At 34.8% G+C, this 17517-nt stretch overlaps 1 protein-coding gene across 12 annotated transcripts in view; it reads right to left on the bottom strand.

Annotated features, from left to right (window-relative positions):
* LCOR (ligand dependent nuclear receptor corepressor) overlaps window positions 1-17517 on the bottom strand; it is a 126864-nt gene that overhangs the window by 47642 nt on the left and 61705 nt on the right. For 11 of the 12 annotated variants that reach the window (XM_029201142.1, XM_029201149.1, XM_029201139.1 and 8 more), the window contains 2 exons: window positions 17322-17387; window positions 16901-16980 (listed from right to left, as the gene is read on the bottom strand). Coding sequence is in view for 4 of the 12 variants with exons in the window: in XM_029201139.1 (XP_029056972.1) it covers window positions 16901-16980; window positions 17322-17387 (146 nt within the window). In the remaining 8 variants the exon portion in view is untranslated. The remainder of the gene's footprint in view (window positions 1-16900; window positions 16981-17321; window positions 17388-17517) is intronic. The other variant, XM_029201141.1, reaches the window with a different exon arrangement.

Below are 17517 nucleotides of genomic sequence, written 5' to 3'. Positions count from 1 at the left end.
CTAAAAAAGCTAATACAATAGTCAGGAGATAGGAAGTTAAAACAATTCATGTCATTTCCCCTCCCTCATACATGAATTCTAAAAAGAATCATTATGTATGGTGTGGCAAAAAACAACAAAATGATGTGACATACTCTTCTGTAAATAAAAAGCCACTGTTCTTTGCATTTATTATCCCTATTTATTAAACAAGTTCTTGGCCCAAAACTAAATAGGAATAAAGCTTGAGATCAGAACTGGAATTTATATCACCTACGAGTTGCTTCCTTCACGATTCAGGAATTGGTCTACCTAGACTGGTTGGTTCATAGCCAGAGGTGATTCTGTCATATCAGAATCTACTGTGGGCTTCTTAAAAGCATACATGCCTAGAACATACTCCCAGAGCTTTTGATTCTGTACCTCTGGGGTAGGGAGTAGTCGTTATGTTTTTTAAATGCTCTCTCCTTAATAAGGAACTGAAAAAAAAGCATCATCGGTATCATACTTTAAAAATTATTACATATTTATAAAGTCTTTGTATTTGGGAAGGCAAACCCCACTTGTTATTTATATTTTCCAAAATGTCCTGGTTATTCTAGCTTTATTCTTTCAGACTGCATTTAAAATCACTCAGTCAATTCTGTTCCCACCACCACCCGCTCTCCAAAGAAGACGTGTTTTGATCTGAATAGGATTATATTTAGAAAGTAATTCAGGAAGAAGTAACATCCTTAAAAATATCCAGTCTTCTCTTTTAGGAACTGCTTTACATTTATTTTAAAATTTAATGAATCTCAAAATTCTGTTGTTTATTCATATAGTTCCCAAATATTTATTATTTTACATTTTTACGGTCATGAAAAGAATGTTTATTTTCTAACTGCTAGCGCTGGCAAAATGAAGAATGTGTGCATATGTGCATGTAAAACTTAAAACTTAATTCTGTATACGGCTTTCAGGGGAAAGTGTAGGCCGTCTGTCTCCAGTTGCTATGTTCTCCGGTAGCCTCACCAGTTTATGTCAATTTTCCAACATCCTTTTAAGGGGGCTGTGAGACTGGTAGGGAGAGGTAGAGGAAAAGGGAGCTGCAGCGAGCCATCAACACTTTGTGGTCTAATGACTCATCACCCAAAGCAGAAAAAAGATATACTGAATGGGCTGAGATCTTCAACCAGAAAAGACCTCCAATTCTTTCTTAAGCTTTTGGTTATCTCAAACTACATAATCCATGTAATATATTCTTTTATCTTTTACTACTTTTTGGGGAATGGCAAAGAAACAAACATCCAAAAGATGCTTCCAAATAAGTTTACAACTTTTCTCAACAACTTAAAGTACTATCTCTCTGTACTACTAGAAATGCTGAAGAAAATTCTTCAGGCTGAAGGGAAATGACACTACAAAGTTAAGAGAAATTAGAGATGATGTGAATAAAGAGGAGATAAACCATGATCATAAACTGGAAGGCTCAATATTGTTAATGTGACAGTTCTCTGCAAACCGATCTATAGATTCAGTGCAATCCTAATCAAAATTCTAAAGGGCTTTTTTTTTTTTTAAAGAATAAGCTAATTTAAAAATTTATATAAAAGGTCAAGGATCTAGATTAGCAAAGCAAGTCTGAAAAAGAAAGCAAAGTTAGGGGATTCATACTACTTGATTTCAAGATATAAAGATATAGCAATCAAGACACTGTGGTATTGATGTAAGGATAGACATACAGTTTAATGGCACAGGACAGAGTTCAGAAATACACCTACATGTATATGATCAACTGACTTAAAGATGCCAAAGTAATTCAATTTGGAGGGGGAGAGGAGCTCTTTTCAACAAATGGTGCTAGAACTGGATTATCTTACAGAATATAATAAGCCTCAACACTTAACTCACACACCATATACAAGAATTAACTAGAAATGGATCATAAATCAAAATGTAAGAGTTAACATTACTAAACTTCCAGAAGAAAATATGCAATTTTCCTGTGTTTGATATTGGATTAGGCAAAGATTTCTTCAACAGGACAAAAAACCATGAATTTTAAGAGAAAAAACTGACAAGGGGTTTTAGACAGAATATAATTTTTTTTAAAACAGCTAAAGGTTTTACAATGTTTCACATGGGTATGTATAGAGAAAGATGCTCAACATCACTAGTCATCAGGGAAATGAAAATTAAAATCACAATGAGATACTACTACAGACCAACCAGAATGGCTAAAGTTTAAAAATGTTGTCAAAATGTGGAACGTTGGAACTCCCAATACATTGCTGATAGAAATGCAAAACGTTTCAGTCACTTTGGTAAAACGTATGATAGTATTTCATAGGGTTAAATATGCAATTACAATACTACCTAGTAATTCCAATTCTAGGTATTTATCCCAGAGAAATGAAAATATATGCCCAAAGACTGTGAATAAGCCTAACAGTCAACATCTGGAAACAATTCAAAGTCTATTAAAAAAATGAATGGATAAACAAATAGTGGCATATCCACGCTACAGAGACCTACTCAGCAACAAAAAGGAACAAAACATCATATACAAAATCAGGAATGAATATTTTAAAATTGTGCTGTGAAAGAAGTCAAAACCGAAAGACTACATATCTATAATTCCTATTACAGAAAATTCTAGAAAGAAAACTACAGTGATTGCCTGGGTCTGTAGGTCCAATAAAGGGACTGATTACAAAGGGGCATGAGAAAACGTTTTAAGGTGAGGAAACTGTCCTGTACCTTGACTGTGCTGGCAGTTATCAACTGTATACAATTACCAAAATCCATTAATCTGTACTCTAAAATGGATTTATTTTATTGTGTATAAATATTACCTCAATAAAAATAATTAAAAATAGGTTTAGGGTATTAAAGATGCTAGATACTGAATGTATCACTGAATTGTGACTCCTGAACTAACCATCTGAAATCAAAGAAATGATTTTTACTTACATTTTCAGAGTCACAAAGAAATGTGACACATTTTCAAAAACTCATGTGAATATCTTTCTCCTCAAGTAAGCATACTTTTAGGTTAAAAAACAGTATCTTTTACTTGCCATCCACTTCTTTGCATAGTATTCTGAATAGGTATGTCAGTGGCCGTGAATTGCTGGCATTTTGATTTTTTTTGCTTTATCCTTAGATATAAATGAAGATAAGGAGGCTGATTATTGCCCAACATCTGGTCTTTGTTAATGAAGCTGTATGTAGATTGGACAAAAAATAGGTGTATACGTTAACAGTTCCTCACCAAAGGAACCAGATTCTCCCTACGAAAATGGAATCCAGTACTGGAACACAGAAAAGACCCCAAATGAACCCCAAATATCCTGTACCAGAAAGTAAGAAAGGGTTCAAAAAATGATGGGGACATGTCAAAAATGACATAGGTTAACTTGAAGGGGTTCCCACTAACCAGATCTCGGGCACTAGATGATAACCTATTGAATAGAATAAGAATCTTGACTCCAAACAAATAGAGGGAAAGAGAAAGCTTTTCCTCACAGTGTAAAGCCAACTAAACAATGTGAAAGAAATAACGGAGTTAGAAAGATCACTATTTTCAAATAATTGGAAAAATAACTTATTCCAGCAAGAAACTACCATCAATACTAAAACTGAAATGATTAAAGTTCGATGAGGAAAAAAATACATTGTCTCAACTTATCTGTGTACAAATTACTTATTAATCACAAGGGCAAAAATAGTAACATTTCAGTGGACAAACCCAGTGGACATCAACCTTGCCAAGGTTAACATCACCTACTAAACTGACAAGAATACATCACTTACTTAATATTCTTGCTAAAAGATCATGACCTGAATTTAATCATGAAGTAACAATCTGAAAACCTAAATTGAGAGACATTCTACAAAATGAATGACGTGCACTCCTCAAAAATGTAAATGTCACTAAGAAATAAAAGGCTGAGGAACCATCTAGTTCAAAGGAGACTAAAGAGTAGTGAAAATCAAATTCAATGAGTGATCTTAAATTGGATTTTTGGACTAAAGGAGTGGGTAAAAAACTATTAAAGTAATTGGGACAATTGGTAAAATTTTAACGAGATTCATAGATTAGATATATATCAAAGTAACTTTCTGATTTTTGGTAACTGTACTGTGTAGTTAAGTAAGTGGATATCTTTATTCTTAGGAAACAGAGAAATAAACATGAAAATATTTAGGAGTAAAGAGGTCTGAAGGGTATGATGCCCATAACTTATTCTCATGTGGTTCAGGAAAATGTGTGTGTGTGTGTTACATGTAGTAGCTATGACAGAGAAAGAATGAGAATGAATTAATAAGGCAAATGTGGCAAAATGTTAAATGGTGATTGGCACATGAAAATTTCTGTGCTATTCTTTTAACTTTTTTATAAATGTGAAATTATTTGAAAGTTAAAAGTTTAAAAAAGTAGGCTGGACAAATGCTGAATCTTACTTTTCTTCTACAAGCCAAATCTCCTTTGTTCCTCTCCCACCCTCTTCTCTATAATCCTAGCTGTTCTGCCATTAAATTATATTTGCTTGTGTTGTTGCTCTGATACACAGAGGAAGAATAACAAAGAGAATAGCAAGTAGGATATGGAAGTTAATAACTTTCAGCATTCTCTTAATCTCAACAATCTGATGAAGATATTCAAAACAGAATAAAACATTTTCTGTCAAGGGCCAGATTAGTAAATATTTTAGGCTTTGCAGGCCACATACAGTAACGTATCTTTTTTCCTCCTCCAAAACCACCTCTTTAAGCTTGCAGGCATTACAAAAACAGACTGTGGGCTGGATTTGGAAATAGGTCACAGCTTTCTGACCCCTGATAGAATTATTAAATTTCTCTAAGAACTATACAAAAGTAGCTCTACTGATCCCTGAAAATAGCAAGGACATTACTGAATAAATGAAGCAACAAAATTATATCAGCATGGTAGTTAGTTCTCAGGGCAATAAACAGTTAATAAAGTTAAACTTTAAACAAAAAATAAAGATTAACATTTCTTAAAGTTTCTTTTGTAACTCTAAAGTTTATCACCTTTGAGTTTGGGTTGGGGGGGATAAGAATGGGGAAGGTCACTTACATAGCTGCAGATTTTCTTTCTAAGAGATAACACCTCAGGAAAGGAAATAAAAGAAAAAATAAGTTTCACCTGGGAAAGGTAAGCTGGCCTACATTTAAGAAGTGTGATACAAAACTGAAGGGGTGACATCTTAGAGCTGTTCCTGTCTGAATTCAAGACCATTCCCACGCTGTACTGGGATTCTCCAAATTTAAATGGTATTTTTAAAAAATTCACACCATATAGTATAGAAAATCTGGGAATTAGAAGCATATGTATGCATGCAGGTTTTGTAATAATTATGTTAGAAAGGCCTATGTGGGTAGAACATGGGCCTATAGCTATAGTCATGTCCGCTACCCATGGCTTACTGACATTTCAAGCAATGAGCCAGAAAGAGCTGGCAAGATGTAACTCATTGATTTAAATACCACTCTCCTATGTCTTATTATTTTAAATGCCAGCAAGTCTTAGGGAAAATGGCTCCACCATGTTAAATGCTTATACTCTTTAAGGTCAGTTACCTAAAAAGAAACCTTCTTACTTCGTGTAAATTATTACTTTTTACATTAACCAAGTATGAATTGTTGTGCTTAATACAATGTTTACTGTATGTCAATGTTACCTTCAATTTTGTTAAGTAGACCAACAGGTTAAAGAATAGGAAAACAACAAAGTTTGAAGCCTGAATACATATCAAGAGTTAAATAAGGTATTAAAAATGTACAACAAACTTACCACGAATGACTCTTACCAGTACATATAATTGTTACTACTGTACTTGGAAATTAAGCCTAAAGTGCAAGTACCAAATGATTATTATTACCATTATACTTAATGTACCAGTATCTATAACCAGCACTTACTGCTACAGTTTTCCTTCCATTACACATGTATGGTTTTTAAAACATTAAAAGACAAATGCAAGCCGCCCCAGTCAATAACAAGTGTTTCTTATATCCTTCCACTAGTTGGAAATTAAAAGTTTATACTATTCCAATTATCATCCACAACCCAATTTCAATCAGAAGACTTCCTGAATTTCTAATCTGCTCTCAGTAATGACTGTGGGTTTCCTTAGGTGCCCAAGACCACTATAAACACAAGGATATCCAACTTCACATTGGAGGTAACAGTATTACAAAGCCTAGCTGAGGGTAATCCTGCCTTTTTCTAAACTCCTATAGCACTTTATATATGCTGCTCTCACAGAACTAGTTTTATATAACCTGTATTGTATTTATTTATATATAAATATTTCTTACCTCCTCCACTAGACTACAGATTTCTTGAAAATAGCATCTGTGGCTAAAACTTTTAATTATTCATAGTACCTTTATTTCAACCACAGTGGCTGGTGCCTTTTGACAAAATAAGTGTGAAGTATACAGTTGTTCATTTTAAATTCAGAAATAAGGAATTGAAGAAATCTTTTAAAAGAAAAAATAAATCTAAGAAATAAAAGGGCAAAGATTTAATATTGTTAAGATGTCAATACTGCCCCAAATCATTTACACATTTAATGTACCCTCCATCAAAATTCCAATGGTGTTTTTTGCAGAAATACAAAAATCCATTCTAATATTCATATGGAATCTCAAGGTACTCCAAAAGCCAAAACAACTTTGAAAAAGAGAAAAAAGTTGGAGGTACCACACTTTCTAATTTTAAAACTTATTACAAAGCTACAGTAATCAAAACAATAAGGTACTCGGTTGTTTACATATCTTGGCAATTGTAAATAATGTTGCGATGAACATGGGGTGCATATATCTTTTCCAATTAGTTTTTGTAATCTGTGGATAAATACCCAAAGTGGGACAGCTGGATCATATGGTAGTTCTGTTCTTAATTTTTTTGAGGAATCTCCACACTGTTTTCCATAGTGGCTGTACCAATTTACATTCCCACCAACTGTGTATAAGGGTTCGCTTTTCTCCACATCAATGAATGGATAAAGAAAATGTGATATATATATATATATATATATATATATATATATGTATATGTGTATATATATATATATGTATGTGTATATATATAATGGAATATTATTCAGCCATAAAGAGATGAAATCTTGCCATCTGTGACAACATGGATAAAACCTGAGGGTATTAAGCTAAGTAAAATAAGTCAGATGGAGAAAGAAAAATATCATGTGTGGAATATAACAAACAAAACCAAAAGACCAAAATAATGAACAAACCAAACCAAACACATGGATACTAAGAACGGTGGGGGGGAGATAAAGGGTATCAACTGTATGGTGATTTTTGGTGGTGAGCATGCTGCAGTGTATATATAAAGTAGAAATATAATGTGCACACATAAAACATATAATGTTATAAACCAGTTATGTCAATTAAAGATAAATTTAAAAAAACCAATATGGTACTGACATAAAGACAGACACATAGAATAATGGAATAGAATAGAGAGTCCAGAAATAAACCCTCACATATATGGCCAAACGATTTTTGACAAGGGTGCCAAGACCATTCAACGGGGGAAAAGACCAATGGTGTTGGGAAAACTGGATAACCACATGTAAAAAGCATAAAGTTGGATCCTTACCTTATAACATACAAAAATAAACTCAAAATGGATAAAGACCTAAAACTATAAAACCCTTTGAAGAAAACATAGTGGGAAAAGCTTCATAACATTGGATTTGGCAATGAGTTTTTGGATGTAACACCAAAAAAACAGGCAGCAAAAGTAAAAACAGATGAACTGGTTTACATCAAAATTTTAAAAACTTCTGTTTATCAAATGACATAATCAACAGAGTGAAAAGGCAACCTACAAACTGGGAGAAAATATTTGCAAATCATATATTTGATAGGGGCTGAATATTCACAAAGAACTCCTACAACTCAACAACAACAAAACTTGATTTAAAAATGGGGAAGGTGGGCTTCCCTGGTGGCGCAGGGGACACGGGTTCATGCCCCGGTCCGGGAAGATCCCACATGCCGCGGAGTGGCTGGGCCTGTGAGCCATGGCCGCTGAGCCTGTGCGTCCGGAGCCTGTGCTCTGCAATGGGAGAGGAAACAAAAAGGGGCCCCCCAACCCCAAAAAAAAAAAAAAAAAAAAAAAAATGGGGAAGGTACTTGACAGACATTTCTCCAAAGATGATAAACAAACAACCAACAAACACATGAAAAGATGCTCAACATCACAAATTATTAGGGAATGCAAATTAAAACCATAATGAGATACCATCTTCCATCCATTAAGATGGCTATGTAAAAATAAAAAATAAACAAAAAGTAACAAATGTTGGCAAGGATGTGGATAAACTGAAATCCTTACGCACTGTTGGTGGGAATGTAAAATAAATGGTGCAACTGATGTGGAAAAAGTTTGGTGGTCCTCCAAAAAAGAGAACTACCATATGATCCAGCAATTCTACTTCTGGGTATTTATCCAAAGGAAACAAAAACACCAACTCAAAAAGATGTTCACTGCAGCATGAATTACAATAGCCAAGATATGGAAGTAACCTAAGTGTCCGTAGATATATGAATGGATAAAGAAAATGTGGTCAGTCCAACTATTTATACACACACACACACACACACACACACACACACACACTGGAATAATACTAAGCTTTTTATGGAAATCTTGCCATTTGTGACAACACGGATACACCTTTAGGGCATTATACTAAATAAGTCAGACAAAGACAAATATTGTATGATCTCACTTTTATGTGGAATCTAAAAACAAAACAAAACACCTGAACTCATAGAGAACAGACTGGTGGTGGTGGGAGGGTGCAAAATGGGTGAGGGTAGTCAAAAAGCACAAACTTCCAGTTGCAAAATCAGTAAGTTTTAGGGATGTAATGTGCAGCATGGTGATTGTAGTTAATACTACTGTATTAAAGGGACTTCCCTGGTGGCAGAGTGGTTAAGAATCCTCCTGCCAATGCAGGGGACACGGGTTCGAGCCCTGGTCTGGGAAGATCCCACATGCTGCGGAGCAACTAAGCCCATGTGCCACAACTACTGAGCCCGCGTGCCTAGAGCCCATGCTCCGCAACAAGAGAAGCCACCGCCATGAGAAGCCCACGCACCGCAACGAAGAGAGTAGCCCCTGCTCATGGCAACTAGAGAAAGCCCACGTGCAGCAACGAAGCCCCAGCGCAGCCAAAAATAAATAAATAAAATAAATTTGTTAAAAACAAATACTGTATTATATATTTGAAAGTTGCTAAGAGAGTAAATCTTAAAGTTATCACAAGAAAAAAAAACTATAACTATGTGTGGTGATGGATGTTAACTAGACTTACTGTGATGATCATTTTGCAACATACACAAATACTGACCATTATGTTGTACACCTGAAACTAGTAAATTATATTTCAATTATACCTCAATTAGAAAAAAAGTAAAAAATAATAACCAAAAAATGGTTTCAAAAATGCATTGCTGGGCAACGCAATCTTATTGATTTTCTTGAAACTATCTTTTTTTTGTTGCTGGTACAAGCAGAAAACTCCAAGTAGCAATTCAAGTGAGAGGAATAAAGTTACTATAGCCTATTCCCCCTTGTTATTTTTTTAAAACACTGCCTTCATAGTTGAGAGTCCCTCACTGTTCTTTGCCCTCAGTGTGAGCAAGTCAATTAGCCAGGATTCTTATACGTAGGCATTCTTGCCTCGCTGAATTCCTGCCAACTGTTAACACCTACAGTTACACTGACTATATTCTAACTTCAATAAGAATCTCTCATCACCGTTCAGTAACTAATTTCTTGTTGGTTCTTGCCTTCTTCAACTGTTCCCTCCTTTTAATAACTAATTTCTTCCTCTCCTCCAGTTTCTTTTCTTTCAAGAGTATAAATATCATGTGTTTCCCCCTCCTCACCAAAATATCTTTATTTAAACCAACTGCCCATTCCTTCTATGGCCCTGTTTCCTTCATCATCCCTGACACTGACAACTTTTCAAACTAGTAGTCTATATCCGTTTCTTAACTCCCACACCACTCACTTATTCATTAACCCTGTCAGACTTATAGTCTGGCTCCCACAACCAGTGTTCTTGAGAAGCTATTCTCTCAAAGCCCAATGGAGTATGTTTGGGGGTACTTCCTCAACCCATTTAGGGTCCATTTTAGGAAATGGCATAGAAGTCTGTATCAGAGCAACAAACGTGACAATCCGTCTCCCTACTTATCACCCAGGATGGGGCCAGGAAGATGTCTGATTCAAGATGGGCAACCCATTTATTCTATGATTCTACCTTCCTTTCAATCTGATTCTTCTTCCTACTTTCTAAAACGAAGGTTTTCTTCAGTTTTCACTATTTTGCGCTTTACCTCTCACCAAAGATCTCACCTGCTCAAATAAACCAATCACTGTATGTATTCAGGAACACTCCAAATATGTATTCAGCTCAGACCTCTTCTTTCAACTCAATTTCCACAACTGTCTCCTGGACACTTCCAACTAAATGCTTACTTTCATCGCAAACTGCTTCCAGCAAATAACCTCATTACCCTCACCATAAAAATTGGCCACTACACCTTTCCCCGTCTTACTTCTCAACCTCTGTTAATTCACCATGCTAAGTCAACCTGGCTTAGAAAGCCTAACATCAGTATCACTTCACTCTCCCTTATCTATACATTTATGTAATCATTAAGTTTCAGCGATTCTTTATTCTAGATTTTCTACATACATCCCTTCCTTATGCATCTGGCACAGCCAAGACCCTAGTTCAGGCTTATTTTCTGGATGATTACAAGAACCTCTTCTAATTTTCTCTCCATTACATCCTAAAAATAACTATCAAATTAACTGTTCTAAAACATAGATCCTTTTAAGGTTCATGTTGAATTTGATCTCCTTGATTAAGCAAATTCCAGTGGCATCTGCTGCACCTCTCAACTGCTACGTACTTATATTTTCTTGTGTTATCTACTACCTTTTCAAATATTACATATGAGAATGAAGGAGGGAATTTTACTCTCAATATCAGAGCTCTGACTCTGGGCAAGCAGGATGGAGGATTTAAGTCTCCCTAATTTAGATCTCCTTTAATTCCATTAGCCACCCATGGTCTCACCAACATTCCATAAGCAAGGAGGGATCCACTTTTTACTTCTTTGGTATACTCGCTGGTTTATCACAGAACCAGACACTCAATAAATCTGCCAAATGATCAGTATGATAAGTATATTGGTTAACTCTAACTGCATAAAACTGTATACAGTTAATCTCTGATTAATGGTTTCTCCAAGTCTGTATGTTTGTTTTAGGGGGAAAAAGTCCACAGATTGGGAGTATATATTAAAAAAACACAAAACACACACACACACTAACTGCCCCCGCCCCCAAAAAAACCTCTTTGATATTTAATCTTGGATGAGCACTGATTCACTGTGTCAAGTGGTTTTCCTGAATCTTTTAAAATAATCTATAAAAGGCCTCTGGAAACACAACAAGGTTCGGTCTTGCAATTTAGATTTGTACAATTAACTGAGCAAGTAGTTAATCATGTACTAATTTGTGGTATCCATTTAACTCTACCCTGTATCTATTTAAGTCTCACAAGTAAATAACCCTTAAACTTCTCATATTTGTTTCTTCTTTCTCAGTCTTAATAGATAGGCACTATATTGATACATTTTTCTTCCACAGTTCCTTTTATATAATAGGTACTATGAATACTTACTGAGTTGTGGTACTCTGGGACAAGATGACAGACAAGTCATTATCTAGCAGCACTGAATATGCCCAAACTAATAATTCAACACAAATACATGCTGTAGAATACAATGAGAAAATAATAACTAGATTTAGTATCTGCTCTTACTATAAATTTCAATGTGCTAAAATAGAAATAAAAATTAAAATGTTAGAAGGATATATCTAAACTTCTAATTAGTGTATACTCACAAAACAGAGGAAACTATGAAATGTTCACAGTAAACACATGACAGACTAATGAAATCTATCTAGTTACACGATTCCTGAGGGTAGGTGGGCACTGAAAGAGATCTATAATGTGACTCTAGTCTTATCGCTGGTTACTTACAAAAATAAATGCTCTGCTCCACCCAAGGTGTGCCCCTCCTGTGTCTGCCTATCCAGACCTATGTATTCTTCAAAAATGCAGCTCAAGTCCCACCTTCTTAAAACATCCTCCTAATATGCTAGTCAAATACTGAACTAACAGTCTTATAATAAACTTAAGAGCATAAACATTTTATATTTTTGTACAACATCCCATCTTACATTATCCTTAGTTACTAAAACATCCATGCTCTTTACTCTATAATTGCTATCTCTACTCTACCCATGTACAAGAACAGCCATTACTACAGACTGATTCATTGCTTAGAATTAGTCCATTTTTAGGGATATGAAATAATGAAAGTAATTTTTAATTCTTCCCATCTCTCCAATACTCTCTCACTACTATTGGATCAGCTCTTCATACTATCAACACGATCCTACAATTAATAAAAGCCTCACAAGACGGTTTCTAACAGATATAGAAAGAAATACAGATGTATGTATACATATATTTAAGTAAACATACATACTTCCTAGCTCAGACAACTGACGAGGCCTAGAAGCAGTGATGTTCTAGTACCAATGAGTATACCTAGTACCTTGCTTTCTTATACAATTTTCTAAATAAAAGAAACTAGGATTCCTTGGGGAAATCCAGGGTTGGGACAGGGAAAGCAAAGATAAGTTGTGGAATATTTTTTGGTGCCAAAAAGTAAAGAAATGATAGAAACATGTTTAAAAAAAAAAAAAAGATGAAGAGCCAACCTGAATGGGCTCTCAATGGCCAAATCCAGAACAATTCAAACTACAAAATAAACAATGATTGTAATAAATTATAACCAAAAGAACAAAATAAGAATATGTAAGTCCATATTGATGGGTAAACAAACAAAAACATAAATAGAGAAGGGAAACCTCTTCCTTACAGTAGGTTTCCAGCTAATAGAGATTGAAGAAATAATACAAATAGAAAGTCATCATCTGGTAAACACCATACTAGTAATTTTTTCAGGCAAGATTCATCAATTGATGCTAAAATTAATGTATGATGAGAAACTAGTATGATGAGAAAAAGATACTTACAAAATCTCAAAGTACGTCTCCACGATTTCCACAAAAGGGAAAAAAACAGAAACCTTACAGTAGAGAAAACTGGCAGACACCATCTTAACCAAGTGATCAAAGTAAACATCACCATGTGCTTCCCAATATGGTGCACTAAGGATGACACAACATCAATTCTGTAGAGTTCTTGCCAAAAATGCATAACCTGAATTCAATCATGAGGAATCATCAGAAATACTTAAATTGAGGGGCATTCTACAAATCAAATTGCCAGCATTCTTCAGAACTGTCAATGTTATGAAAGGCAAAGAAAAACTGAGAACTATTCCAGACTAAAGGAGACTACGGAGACATGACAACTAAATACAAAGTGTGATCCTAGATTGGCTCCTGGACCAGAAAAATGACATTACTGGGGTAACTGGTGAATTCTGAAAGGCTTGCAGATTATAGTACTGTATCAATGTTAATTTCTTGATTTTTTATAACTGTACTGTGGTTACATAAGATGTTAACATTTGGGAAACCTGGGTAAAGGGTATAGAGGAATTCTTTTTATTATTTTTGCAACCGTTTTATATGTCTAAAATAATTTTAAAAAGAAGCTAAGAAAAAGTAAAAAGCCTCATGAGTGAATAATACACAGAGAACTTTGTATATATTCTTGGCACATGTAAGCACTCACAACAGTTAGCTATTACTATTATAATTCTCCAACTTTATTAAGCATGCTGACTTCTTAGTTCCTCATTTAGTAAATATTTTAGCATGTCTACTACATGCCCAACAAACAGGAAAGGAAGGAAAGGAAGTAAAAGCCAAGCAAGGCAGGCAGGCAGGCAGGCAGGCAGTGACTCCTAGCACATCTGAGACTGGCTATTTCAAATATACCCATGCCCATTTACACTCTTACTCTCTCCCCCTTTCCAACTGAGTAATCCCAAATGCTTCTTAATTCTTACTTGATCACTTTCCATGTTCGTGTTTCTAGTTTTGTTATCAAAATGCATGTATTCTAAAAACATGGATCAAATCCCAGCTATGTGACTTTGCCCATAACTTAGTCTCTGTGACCCTTCCCATATCTTTATTTGTAAAACTGGGATGCCTTTAACCAACTTTATAGCATTGCTGTGTAGACTAAATGGAAACAAAAGTAAATGACACATAGTATATGCTCAAAAAAAATGTTAGTTGTCTTTCCCTTACAAAATATATTTTCTAACTGCTGAAGTGTAGATGAACAATTGTTTTACTAATTTCTAGCTGAATACTTGTTATATTTTCCAAAGATGCAACTTCATTTTTCACCTAGATATTTTAAAAAGTAAATATAAATAATGTATTTACTTTATCCATTGTAACAGCATCCAATGAAAATCCAATTAACTAAAACATATGCATAACCTCCATCTCATTCCCAAATATCAGACAAGTATTTCTAACAGCTTTTCCAAACATTATCTAGACATCTCGGCATGCCAACCCCAACTTAAGATTCCAATATTGTGCTCTATGCTGCCACCTCTTGGCTGTTACCATTCTCTCCACATATTTCTTCTATTTTTGGAATCTTAAGTCAGCCAAGCCTCAACCCAATGGATACATTTAATTTCCAGATTCTAGTGCTTCTCAGATAAGATGCTCCAAGTGCCTGCAAAGAGTTTCAACAAAATCACTTTAAATCTAACACAACTAAAGCTATACACCTGACAAGTTATATATTCTAGGCTCTTTCTTCCTATTTTCCATAGACATGGCTGTCTCTGAAAAAAATAAATGCCCAAGACAGGTAGTGAAATGCCTAATGGAGAAAACCAGCTTTCCCAGATCTAGGTGGGTTTTCAAACGGAAATATTCTTCCTAATTAGAATACTAACTAAAAATTATAGAACTACGAACAGTAAGAACAGCTGCTACATGGTTAAATGCTACATGGTTCCATGCGTTGCTATTTCTGTTTTCTTCTAAAAATATTCATGCAATATTTTATCCTCGTATAGCAATGGAAAGCTCAATCATATTACAAGACTATACTGTACTCAATTATTGAACATAGAAAGGCTTTCCTCCCAAGCCAATTCTGAAAGAAAGGTAATTAATCATTGGCTCCTTCTATGCTACCAAAATGCCTATTAAATAACTTGTTCAATAGACAGTCACAACACATATGTGTGTGCACGCACACACACACAGACACACAGTTTAAAATGATGAACTTTAACTTCATTGGTAGCTGCTTAATCTTCTGGTCTTTTTCAAACCACAGTAAATTTCAAAACACTTTACTCATTAATTCAATAAAAACAGACCATCCTGGATAGTCACAGCAAAAACTTTTTCATGTACTTGAGCAAGAAAAAGATGCCACAAAAGAAGAACGTTAAGAAGCTCTTAAATTGGCTTTGATTTTAAAGCAACTTTCCAACAATGGTAAATAATGGTAGAGTGGTCATATGCAGGGGTACAAAGAAGCATGTCATGTTTCATGGTCTTCAGAGGTTGACAGTGTAGTCAGGAACACAAGATTCAAACACAGAAAAGGATAAACAACAAAAGGCAGAATATTACTTGACAAATAATTGGTATAATATTTACTACAACAGTGTGAAGGGTGGAAACAGCAATAAGAGCAGAGGTGTACCATTAATAAGAAAGGGGAGTCAAGGTAAGAGTAAGAGCAAGGGGAATTTCAAGCTATAAAGAACAACGGGTATGCAATGCTGTAGTTCAAATGGTAAAAGCTTGTTGTTTACTACAAACGATCAGACCAGTTTTGCATGCAAGACTAGTGGGGTAGCATTAGAAGGAGAAGTGGACTGACCTGTGGAGGGTACTGAGGCACTGAGCATGAGGCTAATGAATCCCAAAGATAATTGTAAAGTCACTGGAGACTGAGTGCAGGGTAACATTTCCACACCATTTGAGGGGTGAGGGTCAGGAGGAGGTAGGGAGGAGAGGGGTTTAACCATGTAGCAGTGTTTCACACACTGAAGAAAACTAAGAGACCAATCATGTTATTTCAGCAGTCCAGAAATAATGCTAAAGGTCTGAACTATGGTGATGACTGTAGAAAGAAAAAGAATGGAAGAACTGATAAAACCTGGTCAATGATTTGAAGTTAGAAGTGTACAGGGGAGAGGAAGGAATTAAAAATGTTTCCAAAGCTTTAAAGCAGGGAACAGAAATACCATAAAAAGAAACACAAGAGAGTAAACCATTATTAATAAATGTTTCCAACAACTGAAATGTTTCTAAACCAAAATTCTTTTTATGTTTAACACAAAGCAATAAAACAACAGAAATGCAAAGGTACAGCCAATTTTTACAACTGAACACAAACAGCATCCATGCTCATATATTATGAAGAAACATACTAAAGCATAAACCACAGTCCATCATAAATCTACATGAATTAATAACTACTTGATCCAGATCCATGTTACTGTACGAATGACTCCCATTACGTGAATTACCATACATTTCATATTTAAAATAAACACAACAGTTTGAGACCTAGTTCATTATTCTGCCTAGTGAACTAAATAAATAGAACAATGCATGATGGGATACAGATTTCAATAGGCTAATCAACAGACTAGAAACAGTCTAAATTGCAAAACTGAGTTACTATCAAATCGTTTATGAATAAATATGGAATCAGTACTCCTACAAATCCTCCAACAAAGTAACCAAATTTTGGAAAAATAAAAACTATAAAATACCACACTAGACAAGTTTCACAAGTTTCTTGGTTACCTTTACTTTATCTCTTCTCAAGCAACAGAACAGACAATTTTCATCAAAAGTCCAATCGGAAATGCTTTCAGGTTCACAGTCTGCAAAAATAGTAGGAATAACAAATTAACAGTTACAAAAGAGGATTTTTCAGGAAACAAATGAGAACTAATTTCAAAAATATTATTTATTTTAACAACAAAAACACCCCTCACTAAGTAGTAGACAAATTCCTTATTTGCAATAATTGCTCACTAGTTAACATACCTTATTCACACATATATCTGCATTATCAACCACACACAAAAAGATGCTTAAATGGATATAGCTTCAACCCACATAAAACTGTGAATAAAGAGGAGAAGGAGACTGGGGCTTAAATCACCAAGGTATCATTTATGTCACCAGGAAGAATTTGAAATGTCAAAAAAATTCTGAATACCTTTAAATAAACTGAGATCTTTTAATAATGCAGGTCCAAACAGCCCTTCAAGAATACTTTCAAACCCTAAAAGGATGAAAAAAAATCCATTATTACAATAATATTCCCTACAGTAAATTTAACCTTGTTGCATGAAAAAACAATGGTGTTTTCTTCCAATTCTCAAGGACCTCCAGATTATTACTGATGGGATGCT

This window comes from Monodon monoceros, unplaced genomic scaffold (assembly GCF_005190385.1).
Source record: "Monodon monoceros isolate NGI ecotype Baffin Bay Population unplaced genomic scaffold, NGI_Narwhal_1 Super_Scaffold_4, whole genome shotgun sequence".
Classification (NCBI taxonomy): domain Eukaryota; kingdom Metazoa; phylum Chordata; class Mammalia; order Artiodactyla; family Monodontidae; genus Monodon; species Monodon monoceros.
This window is presented reverse-complemented; position numbering and strand designations above follow the sequence as displayed.